The 18,259-nt window shown below is 42.8% G+C and overlaps 3 protein-coding genes across 3 annotated transcripts; 2 read left to right on the top strand and 1 right to left on the bottom strand.

Annotated features, from left to right (window-relative positions):
* Positions 1-5,726: 5,726 nt before the first annotated feature.
* Positions 5,727-7,264, bottom strand: EAE97_003284 (uncharacterized protein; the record flags this gene model as incomplete). Its single annotated transcript, XM_038873796.1, has 3 exons — positions 5,727-6,084; positions 6,144-6,684; positions 6,733-7,264. 3 exons carry the CDS (start codon positions 7,262-7,264, stop codon positions 5,727-5,729), a joined length of 1,431 nt encoding a protein of 476 aa, XP_038735659.1.
* A 5,684-nt stretch (positions 7,265-12,948) lies between these two features.
* Positions 12,949-16,295, top strand: EAE97_003283 (uncharacterized protein; the record flags this gene model as incomplete). Its single annotated transcript, XM_038873795.1, has 10 exons — positions 12,949-13,147; positions 13,281-13,649; positions 13,710-14,241; positions 14,335-14,634; positions 14,693-14,826; positions 15,262-15,279; positions 15,339-15,379; positions 15,431-15,860; positions 15,931-16,220; positions 16,278-16,295. 10 exons carry the CDS (start codon positions 12,949-12,951, stop codon positions 16,293-16,295), a joined length of 2,331 nt encoding a protein of 776 aa, XP_038735658.1.
* Positions 16,296-16,883: 588 nt separating this feature from the next.
* Positions 16,884-18,226, top strand: EAE97_003282 (uncharacterized protein; the record flags this gene model as incomplete). Its single annotated transcript, XM_038873794.1, has 5 exons — positions 16,884-16,937; positions 16,991-17,001; positions 17,075-17,154; positions 17,235-17,565; positions 17,647-18,226. The coding sequence occupies 5 exons, from the start codon at positions 16,884-16,886 to the stop codon at positions 18,224-18,226; spliced, it is 1,056 nt and encodes a 351-aa protein (XP_038735657.1).
* Between the last annotated feature and the right edge of the window lie 33 nt (positions 18,227-18,259).

The following is an 18,259-nucleotide window of genomic DNA, read 5'->3' as shown; positions in this document are numbered from 1 at the left end:
TAGGTATTCCGAATCCCTCGGCTGCTTGTTCCTCTCGCAATCTGTGCCTGGTACCCAAAAAGCGAATTTGAAGCTTTTCAAACTCTGCTTCCGCTCTATGCCAATCGACCTTCCGATATTGTGGTTCGCACAAAGAAAATATCCGCGAATACACGGACATTATAGATTGAGAATATCGAGCTTCTAAAAAGGTCTTTTTCCTGTCGGTCCGTGGTAATGCGCAAAGTCTCCTTGCTTCGATTCGATTAACGGGCAGCAAGCTGTCAAATTTGAGTTTTGACTAGATCAACAGTACTCAGATAGGATATTGTATATCTGTTTCCTTCAGATTCCCTCACTTTAGAATACACATCGATGTCCCTTCTTAGATTGCAGACATTATTTCGGTTTATCTCTCTGCTATTTTGTATACCCTGATTCTCCTCTTGCGCGCCTGCTCCTGACAATTGAGGGGAGTAGACGAATCACTGTTGGAATCTTGATAATCATTCGAGAACTTATCTTGATAACTCAGCGGGCAAGAATAATGGAGCGAGTTGGCCTAAGAAGGGAGGGTTAACAACAAATACTTGGCGTATTCGATGCTGCGATATTGCCGTCATTCTGATCAGTGCTCATCAACTGAATCGATGTAGATTCTCCGTATTGAATTTCAGTCTTTGTAGTTTCGGTATTTATAGAATTAGAAACAACAGCATCTCTCACTACTGAAGGTAGTCGAGCAAGTGCTTTTCGGAATTTTGAAGATTGCCCTTTTGCACCTTCCATGATACATCCTCTTAGTTTTTCCTTCTTCTGAACACAGCTTTCACTGTTCCTTTCTATTTCTCTTCAGAGAGCAATACTTGTTATTCCTCTTCAGAACAATTTAAGATATTCCTCTCATTCCAGGAGGCCTAAATATGCTAGGCTGAAATATCAGAACACGAGTTTAGAAAGCGAAAAGAGCAGAAAAGATAAGAAAATTCTTAGTCAGTGTGTGATGGGCGAGGAAATGTTACTCACAGTCCTCGAGTACAATTGACTGTTAATGCTGCTAATTGAATGAGTTGCGAATGTGGAGGCTGAGAAGAGGGGTGTGACTTGTCGATGACATTGTGAAGTTAGAGGAGCATACCAAAGGCAATCAAGTCAGGCCATCACTAGAGCATCTCATAGCACGCTTTGAGTGTTTTTAGACGCCTCGTAGAAGAGTGCCATATCAAAATTATGCTTTATTGGTATGAAGTCAAATGACTCACTTTCGCTCACAGTCCATTTGTATGGTTCAACTCAGAAGAATTGACAAAAAAGATGGGTCATCAGATTTGAAGTACTGCAAATTCTGGACGTATACCCAATATAAGTTTGAAACCTGAGAGCTATGGTACTACGACTTGGTATCATTCAGGCTGCTACTCTTGCGTGAACTCTCCGAAACATTGAAATTGACTCCTTGAGCCAGTTTTTGTAAGTTTATAAGTGGCTACTAACGTTGCTTTGATGAAATCTCTTCAAAGCCCTGATTGCTTGCAATGGTGTGTATCGTTGAGAAAGTAAAACTTAGAAGAGAACAGTATCGATATACCTGTATCTCTAATGCTCTTGAACTCTGCATGGAAGAACAGCAGACGTACAGATCATGGAAGCAGCCGAGGACGAAACAAGATGATCATCCATACTAGGTGGGAGAGCGAAATCAACCAGAATAGGATACGACAAGTGCGCAGGGTCTATAAGAAAGAATAAAAGGGGGTCGTAAGAAGTCAAGTCTCTACAAGTTATAAATCAATTGGCTCTGATAATCGTCCCACAAAACAACATATCTTGTGTCTTATACCTAGAAATCTTGCAGAGAGCTGTTAGCTCGGACTGGGTAAGTGCTTGAATGAAACGATTCTGAGCGTTATGGAATTTGTTCAATTTAATTTCTGCTTTTAGCTAGAGTTTTAGCTAGAATTTTGAACTCCAAGACATACATCTTTCACTGCATATTCCGGACTAGTCGAATACTGGAAGCAATCACATTCGCGATGATGCGCCAATACTTTCGCTTTCGTTCCGACGCTGAAGAAAGCTGTAGACTGCATGTTCCGACTTCCCCTAGGGAAATATGCTGTTTGATACTCCGGGGCGAACATATTCGACGAAATCATCAGATGCTACGCAATCAAGATAGATGTACGTGAAGAATGTCGGCGAGCCCGAGTACAAAATACAAATCAAGTATTGACATGCAGAAAAATGGACCAAATCGGAACATCACAGTCATGCCATGCAGGATGTAGTCAATCGTCTCAAGAATCAGGACTTCCAAGGTTTGAGACGTTGCACATGCATTGCAACATTATCCAGCATTCATTAATACACTAGTTGCGGCACAATAGATCTGCACCTTTATCGATAGGTATTTCATTTGCCCCTCAGTACGCACGTTAAAATATCCAGGGGTCTTTAGCACACCTAGTCGTCGTGAGTCGAAAGGGATTCTCACGATGAACGATACGTTTCTAAGACCGGGTGAATTCCCTCAGAGTGATGTTATTTTAATTGGGTTCTATGGGTTAGCTCTGACAAATCAAATATGGGTCTCGTAATTAGCCATTTCTATCTATTGGTTCGGGTTTCAAAGGCATAATCTCCATCTACTATACTATACGGGACAGAATATAGAATTTCTAGAAGTGATCACGTCGTGACCTTGTCACCTTGTCAATATGCCTGGTAACTGTTACCTTATCACCTTGTCAACTTTCTCAACTTGTTTTGGACTCAATACATTAACGGAGTATTCATAGGTACATGATCTCATGTATTACTGACACGTTATTTTTGTATCAGCAGTTTCCTATTTAATCAAGGTAAGAGGGGCATACCCATGCAACTCGAGGCTGAAGGATTGATTATATTGCACCATCCCATTTACAGAAATCCAGAAGCAGAAGAAGCCAAGTGTAAATGGAGAAACGAAATTATGAGATCTAAACAGATATACGAAGAGAATCGTCTCGGCATAAGATGGGCATTCTCATACACGCATTCTCGTACACGGTATGAAGTTTGCTTGAGTTTGCTTACATACGTACGTACCATTTCATTTCATTGTATCTCACCGCAGAACCGGATTTGAATATGAAGATCAACTTCATACAATATGGAGGACACATGGCTGTAGTACAGCACGTCCGATCTTACATACTCGGCCGGTACAATTCAACATCAATGAATATTCAGCTTTTACCTGGAAATTCAACTCGGCCAGCCAGTGATATCAATTGCTTTAGCCTAGAAGATGGAGTCAAGCGACCAAGTGGCCTTCTTTACCCCCAAAACATTCCCGAATGAGAATTATGACAATAATCTGGCAACCTAATAAAATAATTTGTCCTTTTCTCCTCTTGTCGCACAGCATATCCTGCACTGTTGTAAGTTTCAACCTGCCATCGTATTCCGAAAAATAGAACATGAAACACCGTCTTTCTCAATCTCATAAGCACACCATCTTACTCGTTTATCGGTCAAACTAGAAACATAACAAACATCGCATACAATCCATCGCTCCGCACTTGCATATCCGTTCAGATTCGGATGCACTACAGTGCAGAAAGAACATGAGATTTTTAATCCCTTCTCCCTCTCCCTTCACTCTTTGCATCTGCATAACTTTTTCCACGTTGTGCTGCAACCTCAATCTGCAATGCAACATAGTAAGACAAACGAGCCAACCAAGGCTTACCGGCCCCCAATCCCAGATCAGCAATTGTACTTAACCCTTCCCTTTTGGTCTTCTATGTATGATTTCCCTCGCAAGGAAGACACCTTGTACGCATGGCAAACCGGGATATTCTCAACTCCCCTGGCCTCCCAAAATCTCACCGTGGCCACATCAAGCCAGGACTGCTAGAGGAAACGCTGCAGGAATTCCACCTGCCATGCCTGTTTAATATGCACACACATGGGTGCGCACATTATGTATGCATATGTAGCATTTAATTTGGTGTGGCACATGTAAGCAAAATTGAACGTCGTTCTCTACGCCGTCCAGCTTGCCATTCTGCGTTTCATGAGTATGTAAAACGTGCTGTACCTGATGCTGCATCCACCTGATCTGAAATGCCTAGGAGATGAAGAGGCGTTGTTACTAGCAGAACTCGCCCAGCTGTTTGTTGCTATTTGTGAAGGGGCTGTGTCATGATTGGGGGAAATTATGTACACGATGGAAACAAATGTTCTTGAAACCACAACGATAACAGATGCAAAGGACAATTAATGAGTGCAGTTCTCATCTATCTGAAATTTCCAAGCCCAATCTGATGTGAGTGAAATCTGATTATTCAAGCTGTGTAGGTATCACAAACAACTACGCTGCAGATTGGTTCGAGGAGTGATGCTATGGTGTATGGTGTGTCGCACATCAAATCAGGGGGGCATCTTTACTCATTCTTACCTCCCCCCAAACCCCAACCGAAACCAATGAATGCAGTCGTGTCTCCCCCCCCCCCCACGAACTGTAGAGTAAGAATTTAATGATCACAAAGTATACACCGACTAATCATCCAGCTTGCAATGTAATGGCTATAGCATTGCCAAAGAAAACGCCTCGTCGCCACAGGCTGAACTGAGAACCAACTCCCCTTTCCACAACCTGTTTACCGCATTTTTTGGACCCCGAGTAGTACTCACGAACCTGACTCGTCACTGTTAACATGACGCCTTCTTACATTCCCGCTCGACTGCAAGAGTCATCTTCAGCATTCATTATCTCGACACTTATTTCTTACCCTCCTCTCCAATCGACTCCTTGATTCGTGAGCTCGTAAGCTAGCTCGTCGATTCGTTGAAAGTCCGGCAATAATCATTTAATCAATCAGTCAATGCCTTCACCATTTGTAAGTCGAACATTCAGCCCGGGAGAGACATCAAATAAAGTAGACTAAATAAGCGTAAAAATTCAATTCGTATTCTACATTTCCAAACTACAGCTTTATTAGTACATACAAATACACCAAAAACATTGCCCATTCGGTCTTAATAATTTAATATCTTAATTCTTCTTCATATTTCCAAATCCATAATACATTTAATCTAAATACCCAATGTATACCTGGTATAATGATCCCATGATCGATTCCAAACAAAACGATTGACAATGCCTCTTTAATAGCTTTTAAGGAAAAGTTGGGGGTATAACATTGCAGGTTGCAGATGACAACAAGACCAGACCAGAAAAGCCAGTACAAAGTAAAAATAGAAGGCAAAAAACAAACAAGCAAACAAACAAAGATGATTTTTATCGCTCCCAAAAAAATAAGACTCGCTATAGCCTGATAAATAAAAGTGCTTGAAAGAGTGTAGAGAAATGAAGTAGATGACCATATACATAAACAGCGAAAGATAACTTTCTCCAGCCAAAATAATAACCCTAACCAAAACTCCAATAAACAGATGCAACGAGTGGCAGCTCTAATTTTAACTCCTTCCTTATTCCAGAGACCTGAATATGATGATGGTGATGAGTGTGACGATGAAAATATGAGATGACCCGGTACCCGATATTCTTACAATTCATTCATTCTTTCTCATAGCCTATTCGTCTCGTCTTATCTCGTCTGATCGCATATAATCTCCAATTCAAGTAAATTATGAAGAAGAGCAGCCCCCAAACCGACGCCTACTGTTGCACAGCCCCTGAAAATGAAACGCGCCTCTGTGTCGAAAAGAAAATAAACCAGTACAGCAATGCTAGCTTAAGAATTTCTTCTCTGCTTACATTTCTCATGTGCCATATGGCCATTTCTAGCAGTAGTTCTTGTGAACTCGGCGCCGCAATTGGGGCATGAAGATTTGCTTGCTACACCTGATTTTTCACGTTGGTGACGTAAAAGGTTGGAGAAGGTACTGAATTGACGGCCATTGCAGCCGTGGTCCCAACACTGGGGCTTGGGTCGTGATTGCACGACACGAACGTGGTCACGAGGTTCGAGGGGTGAGGGTTGAGATATCGAGGAGAGGGGAGTCAAAGGAGAAAGCGAGTGTGTGTGTGGTACATAGATACTGCCAAGGCTAGATTGGTCGGAGGCTGATGAAAGGGAGTGTGGTCTAGGACTAGGAATTGCTGATTAGATGATTTGAATCGAAAATACATTTTTGTGGAGAATACATACGCGTACGAAGGAAGGGTGCCTTCAGGGCCTCCCATTGAGTATGGTGCTGAATACGCTGAGATTGGTGTATAATCATTTGGACCCATTGTGAAAACTGGCCCATACATATCTGAGGATGTAGTATCAGTCACAGATACTTGTGGTGAATATGGTGCGAGGTAAGATGGACTAGGGAGGCCATGATTAGAAGGACCTTGTGATAAGAGTGGAGTTGGAGCAAGCGAATTGGAGTTCGAATAGTGATCTGGGAGAGTTCGTGGTAACATGTCTGGTGTTGTTCTGTTTGATGCGTATGGGTTGCTCAAAGATCTCTCCCTTCTTTGTCTCGTCTTCGTTTCTCTCCTTGCATGGTCGCGCTGACGCTTCAGTTCCCTCTGTTCAGCCGTGAGACTTGCTCGTGGTGGACTGTCTGAAATGGCTCGTGCGTACATTGGTGTTGGCTTAAGCTCGTTATATGGTGATAGTTGTCCAGGACTCATATGTGGGCTCATATGTGGGCTCAAATCATGTTGTTGGATGAATTGTTCGTTCATCTCGAATTCTGCTCTAGTTAGTCCTAATACTTTCGAGAAGATTTCTGAATACATACGAGGCCAAGTGTATGATGGTCGTGCACCGGCATCGAACCGTGGGTCATAGTGCTGAATACCAAGAGTAGACATGGTTGCTGGAAATGAATTTGAATGAACGGGAAGTTTGTATTCAAGATGTTCAATACCAGGAAACGTTTGCCCTGGATGAATGCGTAGTTCAAGTGAGTTGCCTGATTGAGCTTCTGAATTCGAGATACAGGACCAGTCTGTGTCAAGTTCACTCTTATTGAGGATCGGAAATGTTGTGTATTGCTGAGGCGCTGGTGACGATAGACCAGAGGCAGTTGAAGATTCAGATTTTTGTTGAAGGAATGTGGGTATCGGTGAAGTAATGAGTGTGGTAGCTGTTGTAGCTGAGGCTGCTGTTGCTGAGTCTGATGAAGATATACCAACTTGGTGGTTTGAAGAAGTGGCGGGGTCAGTCTCAATAAGAAGACCTTGAAATTGAGTTGTAGTTGATGACAGGTGACTGTCTGTTCGGGACCTGAACTGACGTGAGTCTCTGTGCTCCACATACGATGGATCCATCTGTGCAGGGGATAAGAAGGCTGTGACTAGTAATGGCGGCACATACAGATAGCTTTAAGGAGATGAGACACTCGAAATAGACTGACGTTACGTTCGGATCTGGGGAGATTATAAACTCGGCTTTGATGAGGAAGAATAGACGTTGTGATGTACCTATTTTGGTTCTATTCGAGGGATTCCAGGAGGCACTTAAATCAAGGTCTTCGCCTCAAGTTGTCCAAGGGGAGTAAGGCTCTAAAGTACTTAAGCATGTAAGTGGAAGGCGCTCTAGCGCTGCTTCCGTCAGCATGTGATTGGTCAGATTGGGGACATGTTCAAAGGATTCTGAACCCTGTCATACATGGTTGCCCCTCGACCTGAGAGCTACTTGTGTGAAGAGATGGGGGAAAACAAAACAGGCGCCAGAGCGACACACCCGCACTTTGGGTTCATCTGGGCACGTCAACGTTTGAAAAAATTAGCGCGACCGTAGGGCTTTCTAAGGAAAGGACGAGGCACACCATTAAAAAGTTAAACCAGGAGCACAGGAGATTTTCCCCTCTCGATCATGGGCTACGCCGCTCATCACGGACCCCATTGAGACCATTCAAGGGACCCATAATATGTGAACTAGCCAGATTTAATTAATGGTAATTCTAATTGAACAACCATCCAGCGTCGTCTGAGTGATTTTTCTTGGTGCATTGAAGTGGGATCTGTGATGAAGCAACTCTCGGTAATAAAAAACCAAGTAAATGTAAAATGTCCGCCTAGATTCTAATTTGATTTTTGTTACTTTGAGGTTACCATCTGAATGGCATGCTGAAGAGACATTCCCAAACTTGCGGGTAATTTGTAACACAAAACTTTTAGCCTGATTCGTGATAGATCTGACAGCTTGCTATTATTCAGTAGTAGCAGATCAGCACCACGATAACGTTTTCTAAGCTAGCCTCGAAAGTACCAGAAAGCTGAGAGCAATTATTCCTCATTGAGTAGTATTTATTAGACATAGTATATTGTAGCTTTAACGAAGGAAGTGAAATTTGACCAACGTAAAGAGATATTGCGCGCGCTTACACAACATATCAATGCTCCGATATCATTTCATATGCCGTCAATGACATCTTGTAATGAACCGCAAGCTTGAAGATTTGGAAAAGGCTTGCCTTGTACTGTGACCAGGCAAAACAATAATTTTAGTGTAGGCAGGCAAGAAAAGGGACCAAAAGAAAGTTCCATAATGGTGCGTGCCCAAATGACGGGTACAGACTAAAACTACCAACAATGGTAAGTTGCAGATCAACCGCATAAAAATTGGATGGTAACCTTACAATTACAAAGTTCCGATGGATGGAAACAACTTTTTGGTTCTTTAGTTGCTTTACCCCTTGATCCCTACTCCATCTCAATTATCCCTACCATCTCAACTTTCTCCAGCCAGACCCACGTTTTTTGAGTGAAATAGCCAGGGATCATGAGCATGGCACCGCTGCTGCACCAGTCTGATAAACACAGGCATGTCTAACTAGTCACTGCTGTCTCCATATAAAATGTACTTTAAATTTCAATCTTGACAGGAGAACAATTAAGAAAGTAGACTATACCTGATTGAAATCTGCGGCATCTTCATACCAACATGTTAGGCGCGCCAAAAATAACGATCTCTTTCATTTCAAGCTTGTCCCCTCTTCTCATTTCAATACCTAGGTAGCCGAGGCTCTCAAGCGGCAAAATCATCTCATACCTAGGCAGTGTCTTATGTCTGTTTGCATCACCATTATCGTATATCTGTTTTCTACACGGCATGTCATGTTTTGATGAAGAACACGAGCAAGATACAGTCAGTACTTCGTTGACGTAGCACTGTTTGGTAGTTTTTGCGTAATTTAAGTGTTGTAAAAATGGTATATGTAATTTTAATTCTGATTTCAGCAGCCCAGCGCAGCCTCGCTGAGAATATCTTTTTTGTAATTTTGGCTTGATTAAATTTCCATCATAGGTAGCATAGATTGTTGATTTGTTGAACACGCGAAGAACTTCATGTCCACCGCGTTACAGGTTCGCTTAACGATAGTAGGGGTTGATCAAGTCTACAACGCTATTATGTATTAGTATTAGTTTATGTGACATACTCGCGGGGCTAATATCCAAAATCTCGTTGCCTTGTGGAAAAGATCTATACTTGGTAATATGTGGATTTCATGAGTTCCACTATCACTGAATAATACAACATCTATATTATCATACTCAACGTTCACACTACCTTTCGGTGGGTCGTGTCGTGCGATCGTAAGAGCTACCAAATCATGCCCATCTTAAATCTCACATCGCTCACAGGCTTACTAGCCCTCCTTTCTACCAATCATCGTGCGGAGAGGTGATTACCCAATGTGAATTTCACCTCGGTCTCGTTTATACCAGGTATCGGTATCATCAACATCTTATTACTTCGTCTGGACCTAATCAGTTTCGACGAGTATCACCTGCATATGGCTGCAGTATTGCAATTTAGAAATCTTGAAGCGATACGGTAATATGGGGCAAAGCTCATGGTCTAATCATTATCATCACACTTGGAACATGTCACCATGATTGCATTCATACAGTATGTGGAATTTGAAACATGGTTCTCGAGGCAGTGTCGGTGAATACTCGAAGGTGGGAGAATTTCTCAAAATAGAAACAACAGAACACGAACCCGAGATCCGGAATCGAGGAATCCCATTCTTGAATTAATTGCCCGTCGCTGGAAATGCGGCATTGTACTGTCTAGCCTCGACTCACCGCGGCTCTGTACAATTAGCTATTGTCGACTCTCCAAGAAGGAAAGAGGCTCAAAGGATCAATTAAGATATTACCGATGATTTCAAACCTCACCATATTTCCATTTTCGATTGTTTCAAGATCCAAATTTGGAAGGTGCTAGTTCATTGTAATCACTATACTACTATCTTGGGTATATACGGGAGATAGAATATGGATTTGGACACCGTGTTTGTCCCGCCCGTCCAACAATGCTCTACGCAGTACATGGTAAATTATGGAAAAAGAGGCATTACGCCACCTTGACCTAGAGATCTCATCAAATCTACACGCTGGGCCAACCTACAGCACGGCTCACAAATCACCCGCTGTCCCCAATGCACCGTCACGAATCCCATCACGAATATCATCACCAAAACAAGTTCTTTCATTCAATGGTTCAAGAAGGGATATCCCGTGGTCGTTTCGATTTCATCATGACACTTAAAATAAACACAAAGCAACAACACCACTACCTGACCTGGCTAGTAACTGCAGCCCCGGCCTGTTCAAACCCGCATACCTGCAGCTAGCCAAGATAGAACACTTCCAGAATCCCCCCTCCCCCCCATGATTACCTCATTTTGATCTTCGTAGTTAGTTCCAATTTGCTCGTTGGCAGCGTCGCATTCTCACATTCTAAGTGCTTACCTGCTTCAACTGCTATGTAACCTCGTCATGTGGACGAATACTTGAGTACATGTACCTCTTCAAGTATGATTGTATGAGGAATACCCTGTCTTCAGGTATCTTAGTATTGTGCAAACGAGCAACTACTGAATGCTCAGTGCTGATTTCTAAAAAAGGTAATATTCAAATTACTTGACCAGCTTTCCGACCTCTGCTTATGTGATGATGGTTGTATGTTCCACCACCATACGTCCTGACATTACATCGTCTCTAGAATGTCTCAAAAAGTTTACAAGAAAAGTATCATTCATTTCATCTAAGTTATTAGTAAGGTAAGAAAAGTATACGCCGTTAGAAAGGCAAATTACTATTATGCCCGACCTCATCGATCACGATATCTTTCACGTACGAAATCACACAAATTTACGAGTATACTCTCAGCAAATTCAACAACGATTTCAATGGCGCGTGTTTAATGTGATAATGGCGTAACAGCGAAAGAAGCCCCGGAAAACTCGCAAAAATACCAAATTGGCATCATTTTCAATATTTGATTAATCAAAGTATTTCACCAATCTCATATCTAAATCATCATATTTCACTCTTTCCAATCGCTTTCTTCCCTCTCAAGACATTCCGGGACCCAGGAGATCTCATAGTCTCCATCTTCCGGGCCTAGTTCCATTCCCAGCACATGTCAAACCAAATATCCTTCCTATCTTGGAGATCAACGAGATAAGCTGGTTCAATATCTTCAAAACCATGTGGCATATGTAAACCAACAGACCTTATTTGATCAGAATCCCCATTTCCAACGGAACAAAGTATCCACACACACACCATTACACCTTCTCGAAGCGAGCAGAGAACATATCCATGCTGGTACAGGGCGCCTACATCGAGTATAGTGTGCGATGGGTCTCAGCTGAGCAGTCTTACTGGGTATTGTATATGTAATACTTCATGTACACTGCAAGTGTGCGGCGGGGAATTGTCTGAAACGATCAAGGAACCCATAAAAATGTAGCAATCACAAGGGAATGTTCTACGAGACTCGATGCAACGAACCGGGATTCCCGGATTGTTTTGATATCAACGTTGAAGCAGCGTCTTTACGATAACAGAACTCAATCGGTAATTTTGATCTCAGATCATCATGATCGCTCGCACCACAACTTTCGCAACCGTTCTCCGTTCCCGAAGGCAGGATGCGATGAGGATCCGGTACAGGCCGTAAGGTGGCCATGGTGGCTTATCTATTTCCCCTCTCCGGCTGTCCTATCAGTCGAAGCGGCGCTTCCACTATGCAATCTCAAGGCAATACAGCCAATCTGAAGAATCAATTATATCATTGTAAGATTACTTGTGCACCTACCTATCTACAACAATTTTCCTGCCTTCTAACAAAATACACAGCCAACATACGAGTTCCCATGAACGAGTAGCTTCGTAAGCCAACCTTCATTGCAAACACTTTACAAAATGCAACACCATACAGGGTACCTAGTGTGTCATAAATCATCTACCTAGAGGGGTTGATGTTGTGTTGGTTTGATCGACAAAATGTGGGGATTCAAAGGCCCTGATGGGTGGGCTAAGCCATGAGGTTTCTTAAAATAGTTTTATATCTCTGCGACCTTGTAAAACCCATGAAAGGCGCTTCAATCGCGATTGGAATTCGAAAGCAATCTCTCGAGTCGCCAATGAGCCGGAAGGTTAATTATCGACTTTCGAGTCCACGGAGATACCCTAATCACGAGGTTCGCATGAATCAGATGGTTGTGAGCAGCTCAAGACTGGCCACAGCTGCAGGAAGAAGCCTATGATGCTGTCGCCATACTTCAATCAAAAAATGAATCGGCCTTGAATTCAGTTTTCTTGAGAAGAGAAGAGAGGAAACCATTCAAGAATGGTCATTTGAATACATTTATACCTCTTGATTTGATTTTCAAGGGCGAAGAAATCAAGAGCTGAGACATGCGCATTTGATTCGTTTCAATCAAAAGCATTGGTTCTGCACTCTTGGGCCTTCAAGTAGGTAGGAACTAGGCACGTGGCCGCACTTTCATCATACATCGTTATGGCATGAACAAAAATTGGCAAGCACGATGCAGGGTAACTGTAGCTCAGCGAGTAACTTGGCAATGGTGGCAGTTGACGGAACCCTCATCTTCACATCATCTTAACCCTAAGAAACTTCTTAGCACACTCAACTTATTATTCACAAGCTCTGGGACTGTTTCGTACATTGAAAAGCTGCAAATGACAACATGGCATCTTTAGCCCCGCCCGAGATGTCTGAGACGAGCAAAGACTGTGCTTATTATTATTCGAATACTCCAAACGACCAAGAAGAGAATGTGGAAGCATCATATCGACCCTACGTTGAAAGCGGACTCAAGGGCATTATCGCTTCACCTTACGTTGCTGGGGCCGCCGTTTTGAGTACAGTTGGCGGACTTCTATTCGGTACGCACACAATCTGGCCCTTTAATTGTTGGCTTTTGTTACAAACAATCACAATATTTGAATACTTTACTTTATTTGAATATTTCAACTTTTTTGATGTCTCAACTTACCCGAATCTTCTGACTTCATCCAGGGTATGACCAAGGCGTGGTCTCTGTCGTTCTTGTCATGGAAAGCTTCGTTCTGGATTTCCCTCGTATAGGTCCCCACTCTAGCGGTTTTTGGAAGGGCATTTTGACTGCTATGATCGAACTTGGGGCTTTTTTCGGGGCTTTAAACCAGGGATGGATTGCCGATAAATATTCGAGGAGATACTCTATATTAATCGCTGTGGTCATATTCCTCTTGGGAAGCATTTTACAAACTACGGCTGTTAACTTCAATATGCTTGTTATTGCTAGACTCGTGGGAGGTATTGGTATTGGTATGCTCTCAATGGTTACGCCCATATATATCTCGGAGATAGCGCCACCAGAAATTCGTGGCACGTTACTGGTCATGGGCAAGTGGTTCAATTGTCCCAGTACAATTCATACAATCAAAGTGCTAACTAGTCACGCAGAGGAGCTTTCCATCGTTGTAGGTATCGTCGTCGCTTTCTGGATAAGCTTCGGCACAAGATATATAGGTGGCGAGTGGGGCTGGCGCCTTCCTTTCTTTATACAAATCGTTCCTGCCTTATTCTTGGGAGCGGGGGTGTACTTTCTTCCATTTTCGCCAAGATGGCTATCTTCCAAAGGACGTGATAACGAGGCTCTGAAAGTCCTATCGAAGCTGAGACAATTGCCAGATAGCGATTCAAGAATTCAGGAAGAAGCGCGCCATATACGTAACGAAGTCTCGCACATTCGAGAAATTCACCTACAAAAACATGAGAATCTTATAAACTCACCAATGAAGTTCGAAATAGCTTTGTGGAAAGATTGCTTTGCGTCGGGTTCTATCAAACGCACGCATATCGGCATACTTATCATGTTCTTCCAACAATTCGTCGGTATCAATGCCCTTATTTACTATTCCCCCACGCTGTTTGCTAGAATGGGCTTGGGGTCAGAGATGCAACTTATCATGTCGGGCGTTCTAAATATTTGCCAGTAAGCCCTTGTCTACTTTCCTTACTTGCTAATGTTCGTATTGTTTTGGAAGAATGGAATACCCCTTGAAGCTAGTATGCTAACCGAGCATAGGCTTGTTGGTGTGGGCTCTAGTCTGTTTACAATGGATCGATATGGAAGAAGGCCCTTATTGATCATAGGCTCGTTTCTTATGACGATCAGCCATGTTATGATAGCTGTCATGGTCTGCCTATTTTCTTATGACTGGCATACCCACCAAGCAGCTGCCTGGGTCAGTGTAGCATTTCTCCTCTTCTATATGGTGGTTTTTGGAGCATCCTGGGGCCCTGTTCCTTGGGCAATGCCATCAGAGATCTTCAGAAGCGATCTTCGTGCAAAAGGCGTCGCTCTGAGCACCTGCTCTAATTGGCTGTAAGTCTAACTAGCGAAGTTACCCCTTCAGAAGATTTTTAATCACTGAATCAATTAGAAACAATTTCATCATCGGCCTGATAACACCACCGCTAGTAGTATATACTAATTGGGGAGCATACGTTTTCTTTGGTGGCTTTTGTGCATTATCTGGTGTATGGACATGGCTTTACGTGCCAGAAACAAAGGGATGTAAACTAGAAGACATGAATGACCTCTTCGATTAACTGAATATTCGAATGCCAATCAAACAATGGGGAGGGTGCTAAGGGGGGCCTAAGTTGTGGCTTAATGATACCTAGGTAGCTTTAGAATTCGAATAATGAACGATCAATTTGCTGTAAAAAAAAATACTATGTGTTCTGAATAAATCTGAACTGAACTCAATACTACGTAGGCGAGGGTAGAAATCCATTTGCGAGGCTCAATTCGCTGTGATTGGCCTATATTTAAGGTCTGTGCACCAGTCAAAAACCACTCTACGCGTTTTCTCGAGACCGCGTCGCAGCCCTTCCATCTCAAAAAGTCAAACAATCAACTTTGCAATCCAGAATATTCCTTCCACAAACAACGCTCTCTAAACAACTTCACTATAAGCTTTTAATACTCATCTCTTTGCTTTTACAGACTTCAGTACCGTCAAGAGTATGTTATTATTCTGGTACATTCCACCATCTGACATTGTAATACTGACTACGTACTAGTGTTAGAAGCCCGCCTCGAACAAGCAGACCTCCTCAAGAAGGTCAGAGAAAAGAATCTCTAACCTCCTCTCTTATGCTGATGTATAATTTAGGTTGTCGATGCCATCAAAGATCTCGTTCAAGACTGCAACTTCGACTGCAATGATTCAGGAATCGCGCTCCAAGCTATGGATAACTCGCACGTTGCGCTCGTATCGATGATGCTGAAGGCTGAAGGGTTTTCTCCTTACCGATGTGACCGCAATGTCGCTCTTGGTGTCAATCTCACTTCTCTCACAAAGGTTCTACGAGCTGCACAAAACGAGGATATCCTCACCATCAAGGCCGAGGATGCACCAGATGTTTTGAACTTAGTATTCGAGAGCAGTGAGAGCGATCGATTGAGCGAATACGATTTAAAGTTGATGGATATCGATCAAGAACATTTGGGTATCCCTGATACAGAATATGCGGCAGTCATCAACATGCCAAGTTCGGAGTTCAAGAGAATCTGTGTCGATCTTATGGCTTTGTCCGAGTCTGGTATGTCTCAGTGTCCCCGTTTCCCTCTCCCCTCAAAAATGAGAGGCGATACTAATCCTTTGCCAAATAGTATCGATTGAGGCTTCAAAAGATGGTGTTAAGTTCTCCTGTGCTGGAGACATTGGCAATGGTGCTGTCACCCTTCGCAGCCATAGCAACGTCGACAAACCAGATCTTAACGTCGATATTGAGCTTACCGAACCGGTCTCCTTGACCTTCTCCCTTAAATACTTAGTCAACTTCTGCAAGGCTGCTGGTTTGTCCAAGTCTGTCAAACTTTGCTTGTCTAACGAAGTTCCTCTTTTGGTGGAATACCAGCTTGCCGGAAGCAGTTACTTACGATTCTACTTGGCACCAAAGGTATGTTTACATGTATCATTTAGTATTCAGATCCGGAGAAGCTAACATTTTTTCTAGATTGGTGATGACGAGTAGGTATGGTTGTCGAAAAGGATTAATGAACAATGATATCAAAGTTTACAGCATATTCAATATGGCGCGTGGGTTGGTTTATGGATATGGACAATGGTCGTGGTAAATTGTGCCATGAATGGTTTTGTTGCTCAGTACATGGCATGCGATGAAGCAATTCGTTGATTTTTCTCAATAGAATCTGTTTAAAAAACAATAATAAGAGACATTCGGAGAACATTTTTTCTTGGAATATTTTTGTCACCTTTTTGCACACAATAAATTTGCTTGTCTTCATGCATGTTCCTGGATTGAGGATAGCGCGGGGCAAACCTGATGCCCCACTATCCATATCGTCAGCATGAAATCTAGAGTAAGATAAGATTAATGTCTTCCCTTTCATCGAGAAACAAAACTTTCTTCAGCAATGAACTTTTAGCTTACAAACTTTGTATCTAACGTTCTTCTGTTGTCTTTGAGATACTTGGACATTGCAATTGAAACTCTCCATCCCTCGCCAATCTTTTCTAGTAATTCCGGCGCATTTCGATCTGATATCTCAAATACACTCCTCTCTTCTTCACGAAGCAACATCTCCGCCAAATAAGCAAGATGTCTGAAGATTTCCCCGTACCAGATACACGAGTTCTTGCTGTTGCCAGTCATGTAGGAAGGCCACCCTTACACGACTTTTGCTGAACTAACGTTGTCTGCTCAAGGTTGTTTACGGGTGAGTCCCATGAGTCACAAATTCTCTCTACATTGTGTATGCAAGTCGACTAAATCATATAATTTTACTAAAGATATGTCGGAAATACTATGGCCACGTTCGTCATGCAATCTCTAGGATGCGAAGTCGCTGCTCTGAATACAGTACAGTTCAGTATGTTAGCCTGAATACACGCCCCATTGCAAATCGACCCAGAGAACAGATGAACATAAGGCTAACAAAGGTTTGAAAAGGCAACCATCTAGGTTATGGTCAAGCTAAAGGCACACGCGCTACCGCGACCGAGATATCGGACCTCTATCAAGGACTCAAGAACTCATACCTTGACGATTTCAATATGATGCTTTCGGGCTATCTGCCTGGAGCTGCATCTGTAGAGGCTGTTGGCACAATAGCACGCGATCTGAAATTAAAAACTACAATGAAGCCCGGAAGCTTCTTCTGGGTGTTGGATCCGGTTATGGGGGACAACGGGAAATTATATGTAGCGGAGGATGTGGTGCCAGCTTATAAAGCATTGATCAAAGATGCGGATTTGATTTTACCAAATCAGTTTGAGGTTGAGTAGGTCACCCATCTTTTCTTCTCCTAGGAGGGCGATTTCTGGAAGAGATGAATGAAGTACATGTTAGCTGACTATCGTAGAACACTATCCGGTGTCAAAATCCAGGATATGGATACACTTAAATTGGCCATAACGACATTACACGAAGTATATAAAATCCCTCATATAATGGTCACATCCATTTCACTTCCATCTCCAGGCGCGGAACCCCATCTTTCAGTCGTAGGCTCGACTATGACATCGACAGCCGAACCAAGGATCTTTAGCATCAAAATACCGGCGATTGATTGTTTCTTCAGCGGAACCGGAGATATGTTTGCAGCGCTCATGTTGGTGAGACTTAAAGAGGCAGTGTGTAATGTGGAAGGACTTTTGGAGAAAGATGCGTGGATTAGTGATGATGAGGTTGAGGCTACGGAATTACCGCTTGCGAGAGCCACGGAAAAAGTTTTGGCTAGTATGCATGAAGTGCTTGGGAAGACAAAGATCGCGAGAGATGAGGAGATTGAGAAGTGGAAGAATGTTGTCGGTGGGAGGGCAAAGGATGAGGATTCTAAGAGAGAGGGATTGGTCAGGTCGAAGGCGGCTGAGGTGAGACTGGTCAGAAATGTGCACTTTCTGAAGAATCCAGTGGTGAAATTTAGAGCAGAAAGCGTTTAGACCCTGGGGAAGCTACAGTTTAGATATCCTGAA

The sequence above is a fragment of the Botrytis byssoidea genome (genome assembly GCF_014898295.1).
Source record: "Botrytis byssoidea strain MUCL 94 chromosome Unknown BBYS_005, whole genome shotgun sequence".
NCBI classification, from domain to species: Eukaryota; Fungi; Ascomycota; class Leotiomycetes; order Helotiales; family Sclerotiniaceae; genus Botrytis; species Botrytis byssoidea.
Note: the sequence above shows the minus strand (reverse complement) of the source record. Positions and strands in the feature narration are given on the sequence as shown.